At 38.5% G+C, this 12,500-nt stretch overlaps 2 protein-coding genes across 2 annotated transcripts in view; both read right to left on the reverse strand.

Moving 5' to 3' along the window:
• The window catches only part of LOC138025028 (NADH dehydrogenase [ubiquinone] 1 alpha subcomplex subunit 7-like), a 4,317-nt gene extending 3,594 nt beyond the window's left edge, over window positions 1-723 (reverse strand). The window contains exons 1-3 of the mRNA XM_068872259.1: window positions 611-723; window positions 479-525; window positions 1-97 (exon numbers count right to left, since the gene is read on the reverse strand). The exon at window positions 1-97 is cut by the window's left edge and continues 50 nt beyond it. Of these exons, the coding sequence (XP_068728360.1) occupies window positions 1-97; window positions 479-525; window positions 611-706 (240 nt within the window). The 5' untranslated portion in view covers window positions 707-723. The remainder of the gene's footprint in view (window positions 98-478; window positions 526-610) is intronic.
• Window positions 724-3,181: 2,458 nt separating this feature from the next.
• Window positions 3,182-12,500, reverse strand: part of LOC138025027 (ubiquitin-like-conjugating enzyme ATG10) — a 22,377-nt gene continuing 13,058 nt past the window's right edge. Inside the window, exons 4-6 of the mRNA XM_068872257.1 lie at window positions 5,932-6,029; window positions 5,125-5,216; window positions 3,182-4,722 (exon numbers count right to left, since the gene is read on the reverse strand). Coding sequence (XP_068728358.1) covers window positions 4,641-4,722; window positions 5,125-5,216; window positions 5,932-6,029 — 272 coding nt within the window. The 3' untranslated portion in view covers window positions 3,182-4,640. The remainder of the gene's footprint in view (window positions 4,723-5,124; window positions 5,217-5,931; window positions 6,030-12,500) is intronic.

Consider the following 12,500-nt stretch of genomic DNA (forward strand, 5'->3'; position numbering starts at 1 on the left):
AGGAGGCTTGGCTGCTCGCCTCAAATCTCTGTCACAGTAGTAATTGTGGCTTAGCTTGTGAGCCGGGCCATTGGGAAGGTTGGGAAGCGGTTGTGTTCTGTAGAAACAACATATTATTACATTAATACTATGCTATGGAAATGTTGTTCTAGCAAATCTTTAACATGCCAATGTTTATTTCATGATTGGTGCATGCAACACTCCCAACTGTTTTGTGTTGTGCATTCAAATTGTTTCATTAAATAATTAAGATTATTGACTGTTGGAATTCTTGAAATTAAATGCCGACACCAAACTGCTACAAGTTGAACGACTAAAACTGACAACGCCTCTTTGCAGAAGTCCTTTTCCGCTAAATTTGTTCATCAGTGCCATTTCGAATGAGTATTTTTAAAACATGCCGGTCTTTCAGTGATTTAATTAAAAAACCTTTACCGGATACCGGTCATAACGTTAGACACTAAATGGAGAAAATTACCTTGAAACTTGATCATAGGGGTACCTCAAAGGAACTTTGAGCGTTTTCTGTAATGAAAAGAAACGCGTGCATGAAAGATATTTATGTCAGTCCGTCTGCAAACAAAAATAGCTGCAATGAATCGTTTCTTACCCCAATGAGAAAATTCCGAAAAGCTTTCATTGCTCTTGTCGCGGACGCCATCTTGAAGACAACTTGTTCCCAGTCTATGCTAGTATTATATCCCATAGTTCAGATCGCACTTCCATAACCTGACCACGTGTTTCGTTCTCTTGTTGATCCGCCATTTGCAATAATGGACAAACCTGTGAAACTAGCGAAGGTATTTGACAATTTCCCCTTTTGGAATCTATATTGGAATGATTTATTGTTATCAAAGTATTCCATAGGGCTTTTTGAACGTGTTAAGTAACATTTAACGAGAGGTTAGAAGCCATGGCCTCAAATACTAATCGTTGGTTGTGTTTCAATAAATTCAGTACTCTGGTATTTAAGTACTTCAGTGGCATAATAAAACATAACCTATCGGGCATATCACTCTTAAATGGGACGAGATGATTGCATTGCTAAGTCTTTAACCAAGCTGTACTAGATACATAATTAATAATAATAATAGTATTGAACAATAATTATTGATCGGGGTCTGTAAAGTTTAGTTTTGTAAAAACTAAGCTTACGTTTTCTGTTGTGCCGTAGGTGACGAAATGTCTGGGAAGAACTGGCTCCCAGGGTCAGTGTACTCAGGTAAGCTATGTATGGAATTTAGCAGTATCCCCTGAAATAATATAAGTCAGTGAGTAATGCCATGGGTTTTGAAGGTCAAAGTGTTTTCCTTGCTTTAAAGGTCCACCTTCAACCGACAGGCTTTGCGTGCTGTAGAACAATTTTCATACATGAAAATCCAGCCAAAGTTGAAATTTATCCAATCAGATCGCTGTGATAAGCAATGGGAATTTCCATAACAAAAACAAACAGTCGAAAAGCCTGTCGGTTGAAGGTGGGCCTTTAATATGCACAAAGCAAGGACGTCAAAAGTGAGAGTCCTATTTGTCCCCCCAATCTGGAGGTCTTTAATCAGATTCGCAGGCAAATCCTTAACTCCTAGGTGGGGGACAGCCATATAAAAGGGACAGGGGTGCACCTCGTAACTTTTAGGGGTTAAAAAGGGTGGTTTTGGTACCTCTTAGGGTGGTCAGCTTCAAAAGGTCCACAGCAGGAGCTTTAGCAGTACCTCTTAAAGGTTCTTTTCAAAATTTCCGACGAGCACCCTGTCCTTAACTGTTGACCTTGGGCCAAAGAATTAACCCATTGATTCGTAGTGGTGGCAGTTAATTTCCAGTTTTCACACCATCATCAAAACCATTCAACAAATAAAGTCAAGAATCAAAGAGATAAAAGAAGGTGAACATTCAAACAGTCTCGCAAAGGTTCAAGTCTGACCAATTTTTCGTGCGGGAGATGTTTGCAGAAATGTATTACTCAAATTTATAAGGCTTTGTATCAAGACGACATGTTTGTGTCCCTCTGAGGGGCACAAATATGACCACTGGAAGCTAACAAAAGCTCATTTCATCGAATTTTGCTATAAAAAGCCAGTAGTCGTCTTCTGAGGGCTCATAAACATCTATATGAGTACTTATTCTCACACAATGACTGTTCAGATTGCAAAATCTCAGCAGCTAAGTTACTTTTTTAACCTACGTGATAGCATTCTTGGCCGCAATTTTTAATATCGTGTCACTCAAAAGCTTAGAAATTCAACCTTGCTTTATCACAAGACGACAAACCCTATCAAACTGAAAAATTGTGAAAAGATAAGTCTTCAGCTGTTCTAATAACTAACTAGCCTAAAATCTCAAAAGGGTTGGTCAGTCCTCGTTAATTTTTTAAATTTTGATGACGTCACTTGAAAACCAAGAATAGATTTTACTGTCTAACGACAGACGATTTTACTCATCAGTTGGGGCAGCTTAGGGGTAAATGAGTTAACCTGCACATCCAATCAAAAACAGTTCCCATTTAAACAGATTGACGTGAATGGAATATGGATTCTTTTGAATTTGAATCCAACACTTGAACTGTCTCAAACATGTTTAAACTTTACAGGTGCGAGTTGAATTTCTTGATGACACAAACCGATCCATCATCCGTAATGTAAAAGGTCCAGTCCGGGAGGGAGATATCCTAACTTTACTGGAATCGGAGCGCGAAGCTAGGAGGCTTAGATAGGTGAGAATTCATACAATGTACCCTTCAATGATTTTAAACTGACAGTATGTCTTTTTGAAAACTGACAATATTGTATTGTATTGTATTGTATAACAATAAGGTTGTCTACGCTCTCAATGAGAAGAAATTTGACAATGTCCCTGTTGTTGATAGGTCCATCCTTGCCACAAGTCCATCATCATATTATCTTTCATATGTATTTTAATATTTGTGACGGCAAGGTCTGCTGCCTTAGAAGATTTTCCAGACTTCGGGGTTCCAACATTTAAAGTTAGAAGCCTGAGTCATTTTTTCAAGAGCCCAGTATTAATTAATTCCAGCTGGGATCATATTTACAAGAAAGCGAGGATGAATCAAGTAAGGCTCCCGTTCGGGCTACTTGTTCAGAAATTTGGTCACCAGCGCAATTGCAAATAAGGTGCCCCAGGCGACCGGGAGACCGTTAGGCAGCAACCTTGTACATGTACTTATGTCTAATAATAACAAATATTACTAAATTTTATTTTTGTAATTACTGCAAGTGTATAATTTACATGGACATGTACAGTAGAAGCTTCACTGTGGTTTAGCCTTTAAAATGATATGGTGTGCTTTCTGGCTTGATTTATTGTGAAGAGATTTTTCTCTAAGCTTGCATTCTGAGTGCATGTTATTGCTTAGGATTTCACATTGTCTTCAGTGCTACAATTAATTTTTATGGCCTGTGTGACAAGCCACTTACCCGCTGACAGAACTTACATAAGAGCCCTCAGACTTGGTTAGTAGCATTGGACAAAAGCTGGACAAAAGAATCATTACTCTGCCCAAATACAATAGGTAGCAACAGCACCACTGTGACAGAACCAATCAGAATTTGCATTGATTATTAACTACAGTCATTCACACCTAACGCACCCCCAGTGGGGCAAGTTTTGGTTTTGCCCTTCATTGGTTAAAAAATGACGATTGCACTGGACAATGATAATAATTATTATTACATCATATTGAACCTTTTCTTGCAGATCACCCATCAAGACATGAAGTAAAATCACAGGATTTACCAGTGATAGAAAAAAAACAATATACACTGTATTTGTTATTGTAATAAAGGCAGCATTCTGTTAGTGCCACATTGTTTCCACCGTTGTTGCTTCCTTGGATTAAAATCATCTAGATGTTCCCTGACCTCTTGCTCTTTCTTATGGAAACTCCTTTTCTTAGCGTGGTGTGAAGTATAATTTATTGTTGGAGAGATGCAATGAAACATCTTATGTTAAAGAATTATTTGCTTTCCAGCACATACATGTTACAGTAGTATTCCATTTTCCTTAAAAAAAATCTCTGTTATTGATTCCAAACATCAAAGGTCTTGAAGAGATTAAGCGGTCCAAGACATGAACACAGACCCCTGCACACACTTTCCTCCTTCAGCATTCCAGTTAATTTGTTCAAGTGGGGGATCATGTAGACCATTTGAAGGGTCACCCAGACGTCGTGCCAGCAGTGGCCCTTTGGCTCACACGTTCACACATTGAAGTTTTTGTAATAAATTCAGTGCAAAGATGGGAAAATAAACCTGCAAGCAGAGTCTTTGAAAATGGCATGCAGACGAAATATAGGTCGGAAATATTGAGGCTATCTTTCAACTGCGCGCCATTTCAACGGAAGAGTCTGCTTGCTTGTTATAACAAAACACGCTCTTGAGTAAAACTCTTATATCCCTAATATTCAAATCAGCACAAAGAAAACACCTAAAAAAATACCAAAATAATAAAATAAACCATGGAAAAAAATCCTACAAAGCTAAACGCTGCGGAAAATGAACTTGTTAAATAAAAGGCGTTCGTACAGAAATGAATTATTTGTCCATAATACATGTATTAGCACACATGGTTCCTTTTTTAGTAATCTTGCACATTTATTGTTAAATATGGAATTCCATGTGAGTATGCACTTATATTGAGTAAGCACTGGAAATGTTTAGGCCAACAACTGGTCCCACAGTACTAAGCCATGTTACAAGGTAATTTACAGACCTGCCACAGAAGAAAGAAAGTATAATTAATATCATTGAGAAACTAAAATTCTGTTTAATGTTACTGTCAACGTTCAGGGGTGTCTTTCAGCAAATCGCTCTCGAGTGCGTTGTTTTAAACAAAGCCAAAGAGAAAATATAACACTGGGAAGTTGACAAAAATGTGGTATTTGAAAATGCCTTTAACTTTTGCGTTTTTTTATTCCTTGTGCCCAAACACAAAACTGATCTTGTCTGCTCCCCTGAATTAGTTACTCTTGGGTTAACAGGGACATCCAAACAAATTACACTGTCACTTTAAATAGGAGATAATAGAGATATTAAGCTAACAAACTGTGTGAGGCTTTTCCCTTATTCTAATTGGTTCTTGAAAAAAATCCTGGAATAGTCATGCCATACACACCTGTCTGTTGTTGCACCTAGTGCTGCCTTCATCATGTCTGCAGTGTGACAAGGGTGCAGCTGGTAAAAAGGAATGCAAAGATGAGGATGCTCCTAAATAAACATTTCAAAAAAAAATAATAATAAATTCATCAGAATTGAGATATTCAAAGAAAGTATTTATCAAGATGATTGGTGCATGGACTGAAACAAAAGAAATCCACAAGATTAACAATTCACATGTGCGTCCTCTATTATAAAGATGATCAACCTTGGAATGTACACCTGTAGGAGGTTCTGAATGTCCCAAGCTGGTGAATCTCAAATTGAACTAATTGCTACAGATTTACTCCTTTATTAATTAATTTATTAACAGGTTTCAAACCACTGGTCTACAGATCACTTTCACAAAATAGCGACGTCATTACCATTCTCTCATACTTACAATTGTATGTCAATTAGACATACTGTGGTCCTTTGGATCGGAAAAGGTATTCTTTTGCACTTAAATTGCTTGTGGTTGCGAAGATAGAAAAGCTAATTAGCATTTATAATTAAAAGCAAAAGAATATTATTATTTGGCATATTATCAAAGCTAGAGCTCTATCATGCAGCTTCAGTCTCCCACAGAGCCTAATTCATAAGGCCTTTTTTTACCATCTTCACCACACAAATTTCAACATGGATAATAAAACATATTAAGGGGACAGTGCCATAAATGCATGAAAGTGGTTAATGGGGTTTTCTACAGGAACCTGTATTTATGTACCCCGGGTACCAGTTACATGTGGAGGATTTTTTTTTTCAAAGGTCCAAGAGAGTGCTAAACCTGCTGTGTTAAAAATGTCCATCTTTCATATTCAAGTCTTTTGCAATACACATCTGGCACTGTTTTCCAAACTTCTTCCAAACTAACAAGCTTCCCATCTGTCAAGAAAATGAAAGAATTTACTTGAGCTATTTATTTGTTTTGCTTATGTATGAAAAGAATGTAATATCTAACCATTATTGGGCGACGTTGAGCATGCATGTGTGAAAAGGGCAGTTCACTTTCCTGAGTTTTCAGAAAGTGATTTAATATTAATTTTGTTGGAAATTGTGGAATTAAGCAAATTCAGTCATCAAATGATAATACAGATCAATAATTGCCTCATTTTCAACCTAATCGGCAAATAACTGATCTGCTGGCCAGTGACAAAATAGTCATGATATTTTGTTCAACGTCACCCAATAATGGTTAATGATTACATTTTCCGATTATAGGTCGAGGCAATTATTGATCTGTGAGACACTGATAAATCACGATATTTTGCAATAATAGAGTTCAATAATAATAAATTAAATATCATTCGATGACTGAGTTTGTTTTTCACAATTTCCAACAAATATTAAGTCACTTAAATGTTTCTGAAAACTCAGGAAAGCGAACTGCCCTTTTCACACAAGAGAGTGGTTTCAATTATGCATTGGCAGAATATTAATATTATTAAAGCAGCAAAACACCAAGTCTTACTCGAAGGCAGTTATTTGCAGGTCATGTGATGGGCTCTCAGCCAACGAAAAGAAAGGAAAAAATACTTAGAATGATAAACGTTTGTCATGTATTGCATCTTCTGTAATGGATATAATGTAAATGGTACCATTGATCACAACAAAGAAAAGCCAGGAAGTCAGGTACATCTAGCTCGCCAAACCAGGTCTTTGCACCTTTTGATATGCTTCCAAGAGCACCAATCACAATAGGTATTATTGTGACTTTCGAGGCTTCATGAATCCCTGATTTCAAATGCTAGTTCCTGGTACTTTTCAACCTTCTCCTCTTCAGTTCTGGTGATGTTCTGGTCCACTGGCACTGCTATGTCAATAAGTGTCCATTTCTGTGTGTCTTTATGCACTAGAGTACATGTAATATCCGATTATGTTTCCGCACTTTGTCTGTGTCGATAGTCATGTCCCACGTAATCCTCACTTCTCCATTTCCTACGGTTGGCAAGGGTTAATGGTCATACCACTTGTCATTACACTCTATCCCATACTTCCTGCACATCTCCCAGTGTACCCGCAGGGCCACCTCATCGTGGCGCTTCCTATACACTCTCTGGGCAAGCTTCTTGCATCCACTGACAATGTGTTGTACTGTTTCAATGGCATCTTCACACAATCTACACAGTGGTGACATGTCTCTGAGGTCTAATCTATGCTGTACTTGATCGAGTTCGTTCTTAAAGCTTGTTCCTGAGCAGCAAGAATCAAACCTTTTGTCTCCTTTTTTAAAAATCCATTCCTGAGCCATCTCCAAGACCCCTCTCCAGCTTCATCTGATATTTTTTGGACAAACGCACCTTGTAGGGCTTTCTCCTTCCAGTTTTTAACTTTCTCGTCTTTCCTCCTCCTCTCATACATGTAGTCCTGCAGACTCTCTTCTTCAACAATCACTTTCTCCTTCAATGCAGCTTGAAGCATCCACTCTGTGCTCTCTCTTAGGTAGCCATGAAGGGATTTGCTCTCCCTTCTTACAAACTCCTTGATGCCGATCAGTCCTCTTCCCCCTTCCTTTCTCAGCAGGTACAGCCTCGCAACATTACTCCTGCTGTGCAGACAGCCATTCATTGCCAAGATCTTCCTTAAGTTCTTCTATCCCATGTTGGTTACCTCCTCCATTGTCCAGTCCACAATCCCCACACTGTAGCGTACTACACCTACAGCCCAGCTGGTATTGATGCCATCGATCAAATTTCCTCCATTGAGTTTTGATCTACACAACTTCTTGACTCTTCTGATATACTCCAATGTTATCTTGCCTTTCATCTTGGCGTTGAGAGTTGGGTCCAACTCTATTAGATGCCAAGGTATTTGTAGCCTTCCGCCTCTATTTCCCCGATATGCTGGTCATCGGGTAGTTATAATTCCGCTACTGCCAACTTGTCTTCCCTTTCTCATTTCCAGGACAGCACACTAGTCTTGTCTAGCCCAAAAGACATCTTTTTAATGTCTTGTGAGAAGATCCTTTAATACTACTTGAAGTGAATCTAGTTGATCTTTGCTAGCTCCATACAGCTTCAGATCATCCATGAATAGTAGATGGTTATAGAATGGGCTTGACACGTCCTTTGCCTGTTTGTAGTACTAGGGTCAAGGGTAACATGATCACAGTGACTATAAACAGTAGTGGTTACAAGGAGTCACCTTGAAAAATTCCTCTCCGAATGTCCACCTGCCCGAGAGCCATTCCTCCTGATGTCAATACTGTCTTCCAGTTCACCATGCTGTTCCTGATTATAGAGATCATATTCTTGGCAGCCCCAACCATCTCCAGACATTTCAGGATCCATGAATGCCGCACCATATCATATGCCTTCTTGTAGTCTATCCAAGCCATTGACAAGTTTGTCAACCTTCTCCGGCAGTTCTTCAGGATTGCCTTGTCTACAAGCATTCAATCTTTACTTCCTCGGGATCCTTCCTGGGATCCCTTCCTGCACCCCACCGCCCACCGGTGGCTCAGTTGGTTGAGCACCGGGCTGTCACGCGGGAGGTCGTGTGTTCAAATCCGGCCAGACCAACACTCAGGGTCTTTAAATAACTGACGAGAAAGTGCTGCCTTGGTAACTACATCTGCAAAATGGTTAGACTCTCTAGTCTTCTCGGATAAGAACGATAAGCCGGAGGTCCCCTGTCACAACCCTTCAATGTTCATAATCCTGTGGGACGTAAAAGAACCCACACACTTGTCGCTAAGAGTAGGGCACGTAGTTCCCGGTGTTGCGGTTTGTCTTCTGTTGCGTATTATGGTTGGGAGGGTAAAAAAGGGGGCCACAGTAATTGGCGCAAGCTGTTGTGGCGGTCTGCCAGTTTGACTGGCAAAGTTAATAAAAAAAATAAAAATAAAAAAATTATATTCATCTGTTAGCAGTCCATTCCTTTCCAAGTGGTGGTATAACTTCTCTCCCATAACTCCTGTCAAGAGCTTCCACATCATGGGTAGGCAGGTAATAGGGCAGTTATAGTTGATGGCCTGGGCACCCTTTGCTGTGTCCTTTTGTATCAAAACTGTTCTTCCCCTGACCATCCACTCTGGTACATTCCCTTGACATATACATTCTTGCAAGCATTCTTGCAATCTAGAGTGCAATCCTGTCAGTTTCTTAAACCAGAACCCCTGAACAAGATCGGGGCCGCTGCCTTCCAGTTTGCCATCTTGCCCACTCCATTTCCAATATCCTCCACAGTGATGCTCATATCTTCTTGCACCCCTGTTGTACTGAGCTCCACCTCTACATCCTCTAGCCAAGATGCTCCGTCATTGTGACCGACTTACTCCCACCAGATCTTGCTCCAGAAGGAGGTTGCTTCTGTGGGATCAGGTAACACCATTTCTCCTCATTCCTTTCCATCTAGTGTTTTGTAGAACAGCTTCTGATTGGTTCTAAACAGGTGGTTCTGTTTGAACTGTTGACATCTCTCGTCGTATCTTTCGATCGCCACCTGCCTTGATCCTCTGTTTCAACATGCCTGAGACATACAAAGTGCCCCTTTCCTCATTAACTGAATGATGATATTAATTTTTCTGTTCAACCTTTCCCTCTCTCTTTGTTTTAGTCACATGCTTCCTCTTCGGACTTCCTCAATCTTGCTCAGGTCTTTTTGCCAAGTTTCAATATTCCCCTTAATCATTTTCTTCCAGAATGGCTCTTCAGTTCTTCCCCCTTTCCTCCCTTTTATCATTCCCGTTCTTTCTGTAGTAACATAATGCAGATGCATACATTAAAGAATCCAGTTCAGTGATGTTGTGCGTCTGAATCCTTTTGATGGCTTCATTGATTTTTCCAACTTCTGCTTTCAGCTTTGTTCTTTTGCATGACTTCAGTGATGGTAATCCTATTCTCTGTTCTAGTTGTATAATTTCTAGGATCCTGTTGCAAAGGGCTTCCAGTTCTGGGCTGATCTCTTCTTGTAATTCTTCAGCAGTGAAAACTCTTGGTTCCTCTTCATGTTGGTGTTCTTCTTGGGTATCAGATGTTGTTGCATGGTCTGGTGCATCTGTGGTAAGAAACTCCGTAGTTTCACACAGGAAAATTTTTCAAAAAAACATGAGTGGTTTTTTGAATGGTAATTTAGCTAAATCCCATTGAAGAAACCATTAATGGAAAAGCGGAATTCTTTCCATGAATGGTTTTTCACATAAAAGCCAACAATGTTAATAACCAAAAAAAACATTGTGGCTTTTGCTTAGAAAACATGCATGTCTATCCAATTTCCCATCAAGTTTTTATGGTGTTAAACATCATGGAAAATACACAAAAAAACATGATGGTTTATTCTATTAACCCATGCATGCTTCTGTTAATTCCCATTACGGTTATTTGGTTATTACCACCGTGGATATCATTTGAAAACCATCATGGTTTTTCTATTGAAACATGCATGTTTATTGAATTTCCCATTAAGTTTTTATGGTGTTAAACATCATGGGAATTGCACAAAAAACATGTGTTTATTTTCTTAACCCATTCATGTTTCTGTTAATTCCCATTACGGTTATTTGGTTACTACCACTGTGGATATCATTTGAAAACCATCATGGTTTTTCTATTGAAATAAGCATGTTTATTGAATTTCCCATTAAGTTTTTATGGTGTTAAACATCATGGGAATTGCACAAAAAACATGTGTTTATTTTCTTAACCCATGCATGTTTCTGTTAATTCCCATTACGGTTATTTGGTTACTACCACTGTGGATATCATTTGAAAACCATCATGGTTTTTCTATTGAAATAAGCATGTTTATTGAATTTCCCATCAAGTTTTTATGGTGTTAAACATCATGGGAATTGCACAAAAAACATGTGTTTATTTTCTTAACCCATTCATGTTTCTGTTAATTCCCATTATGGTTATTTGGTTATTACCACTGTGGAGATCATTTGAAAACAATCATGGGTTTTACTATTTAAACAAGCATATTTCTGTAAATTACACATTGTGGTGTCATGATATTAGCCACTGTGGAGAACACTTGAAAACCATCTTCGCTTTTGCACACAAAATGTGACTGTCTTGTATTTTCCATTGTTGGTTTTCCTTTGTTCACCATTCGTTGTACAATTTCCCAAAGGTTTTACATCCTGTACCACTATTTTTTTTAGGATAACCATTGTGGTTTATTGGATGGCTGGGATGGGTTTTCTCATGTTTGTTTCCTCAACCTTCCATCTTGACATTTATTTCAAAACCAGGTTGTGGCTCTGTAAACACAAATATGCAATTTTGACTGCCTATGATAATGGGCTAAGGTGTGAACAAACTGAAAACTCTTACTGTAAAATCATCAGATTGGATTTAAAGTAACAAGATGTTAAGAATGTTCAGGTTTGAGGGTGTATATTAATTAATTAAATGTATATAGGATACTACTAAAATACAGCAATTAGACATGCATTGTATTGAAACTTCCTTTAATTAATGTGAATTTACTATAGTTTTCGATACATGTTTTAGGCATAGAAACAATTCAATGTCATTTCATCGTTCATAGAAACAATGTTAACATAATGAAGTTCAAATGCAACTTAGTTGGATTGTTTTGGAAGAGCTGCATCCTTCAAAGCTGCAATATATTCCAAACTCAACAAAATGAGAACAAGAATTGCCAGACACTTTTACATGAAACTTCACAACCAAGATCCCTAAGATGGCTTGACTATTACGATGTCATTTCTTGTAGGATTGTTCAAACTGCCAACTACTGGTATTTTTCATAACCTTGGTCAAGTTCTCGTCCTCCTTTTGAATATTTTTCAAGCCAAGTTGCTTTCCGTATGACTGTAGCTGGGTTCTTGCACATCTGATACTTCAGTTGAGATGAAGGCCACACAACTTGAAGTGATTACCAAATGAATGCTGCCCTATCTGTGAGGCCTCGCTAAAAAAGAAAGATAGAAAAAAAGTACTGTATCATTTAGAAACTAACCCTGAATTCGTTGCAGGCTGATTAATTAAATTAACACCTGGAAGCACTGAGGCCATTATCTAATCGGAGCTCCAAAGTAACAAAGAATAAGTTAAACTTGCAATTGGGCTTTCAGTTTCAGTTTGATAAGGTCAGGAGTCGTGATAAGTGAGTATGTTTTTAACAGCGAAGAAGCAAAACATTTATATTAAAGAGAAACACTCCACCACATACCTTCGTTTTTAAGCCTCGTTATTAAGCATCTGCTTTATTTTTTTGGCACACAATTTCCACTTTCCACTCACGAACTTCCTTGAAGCACCTTCCATGATTCTTCAAGATTACTTATGATTATCCTGAAGATGAATTCTCGAGAATACCAAACGTTACAAACAGAGGAGTTGAAAAAGGCGCGAAAAGTGAGAGGGCAAAGAATTATTGGATCTC

The sequence above is a fragment of the Montipora capricornis genome, chromosome 11, assembly GCF_036669925.1.
Source record: "Montipora capricornis isolate CH-2021 chromosome 11, ASM3666992v2, whole genome shotgun sequence".
Taxonomy (NCBI): domain Eukaryota; kingdom Metazoa; phylum Cnidaria; class Anthozoa; order Scleractinia; family Acroporidae; genus Montipora; species Montipora capricornis.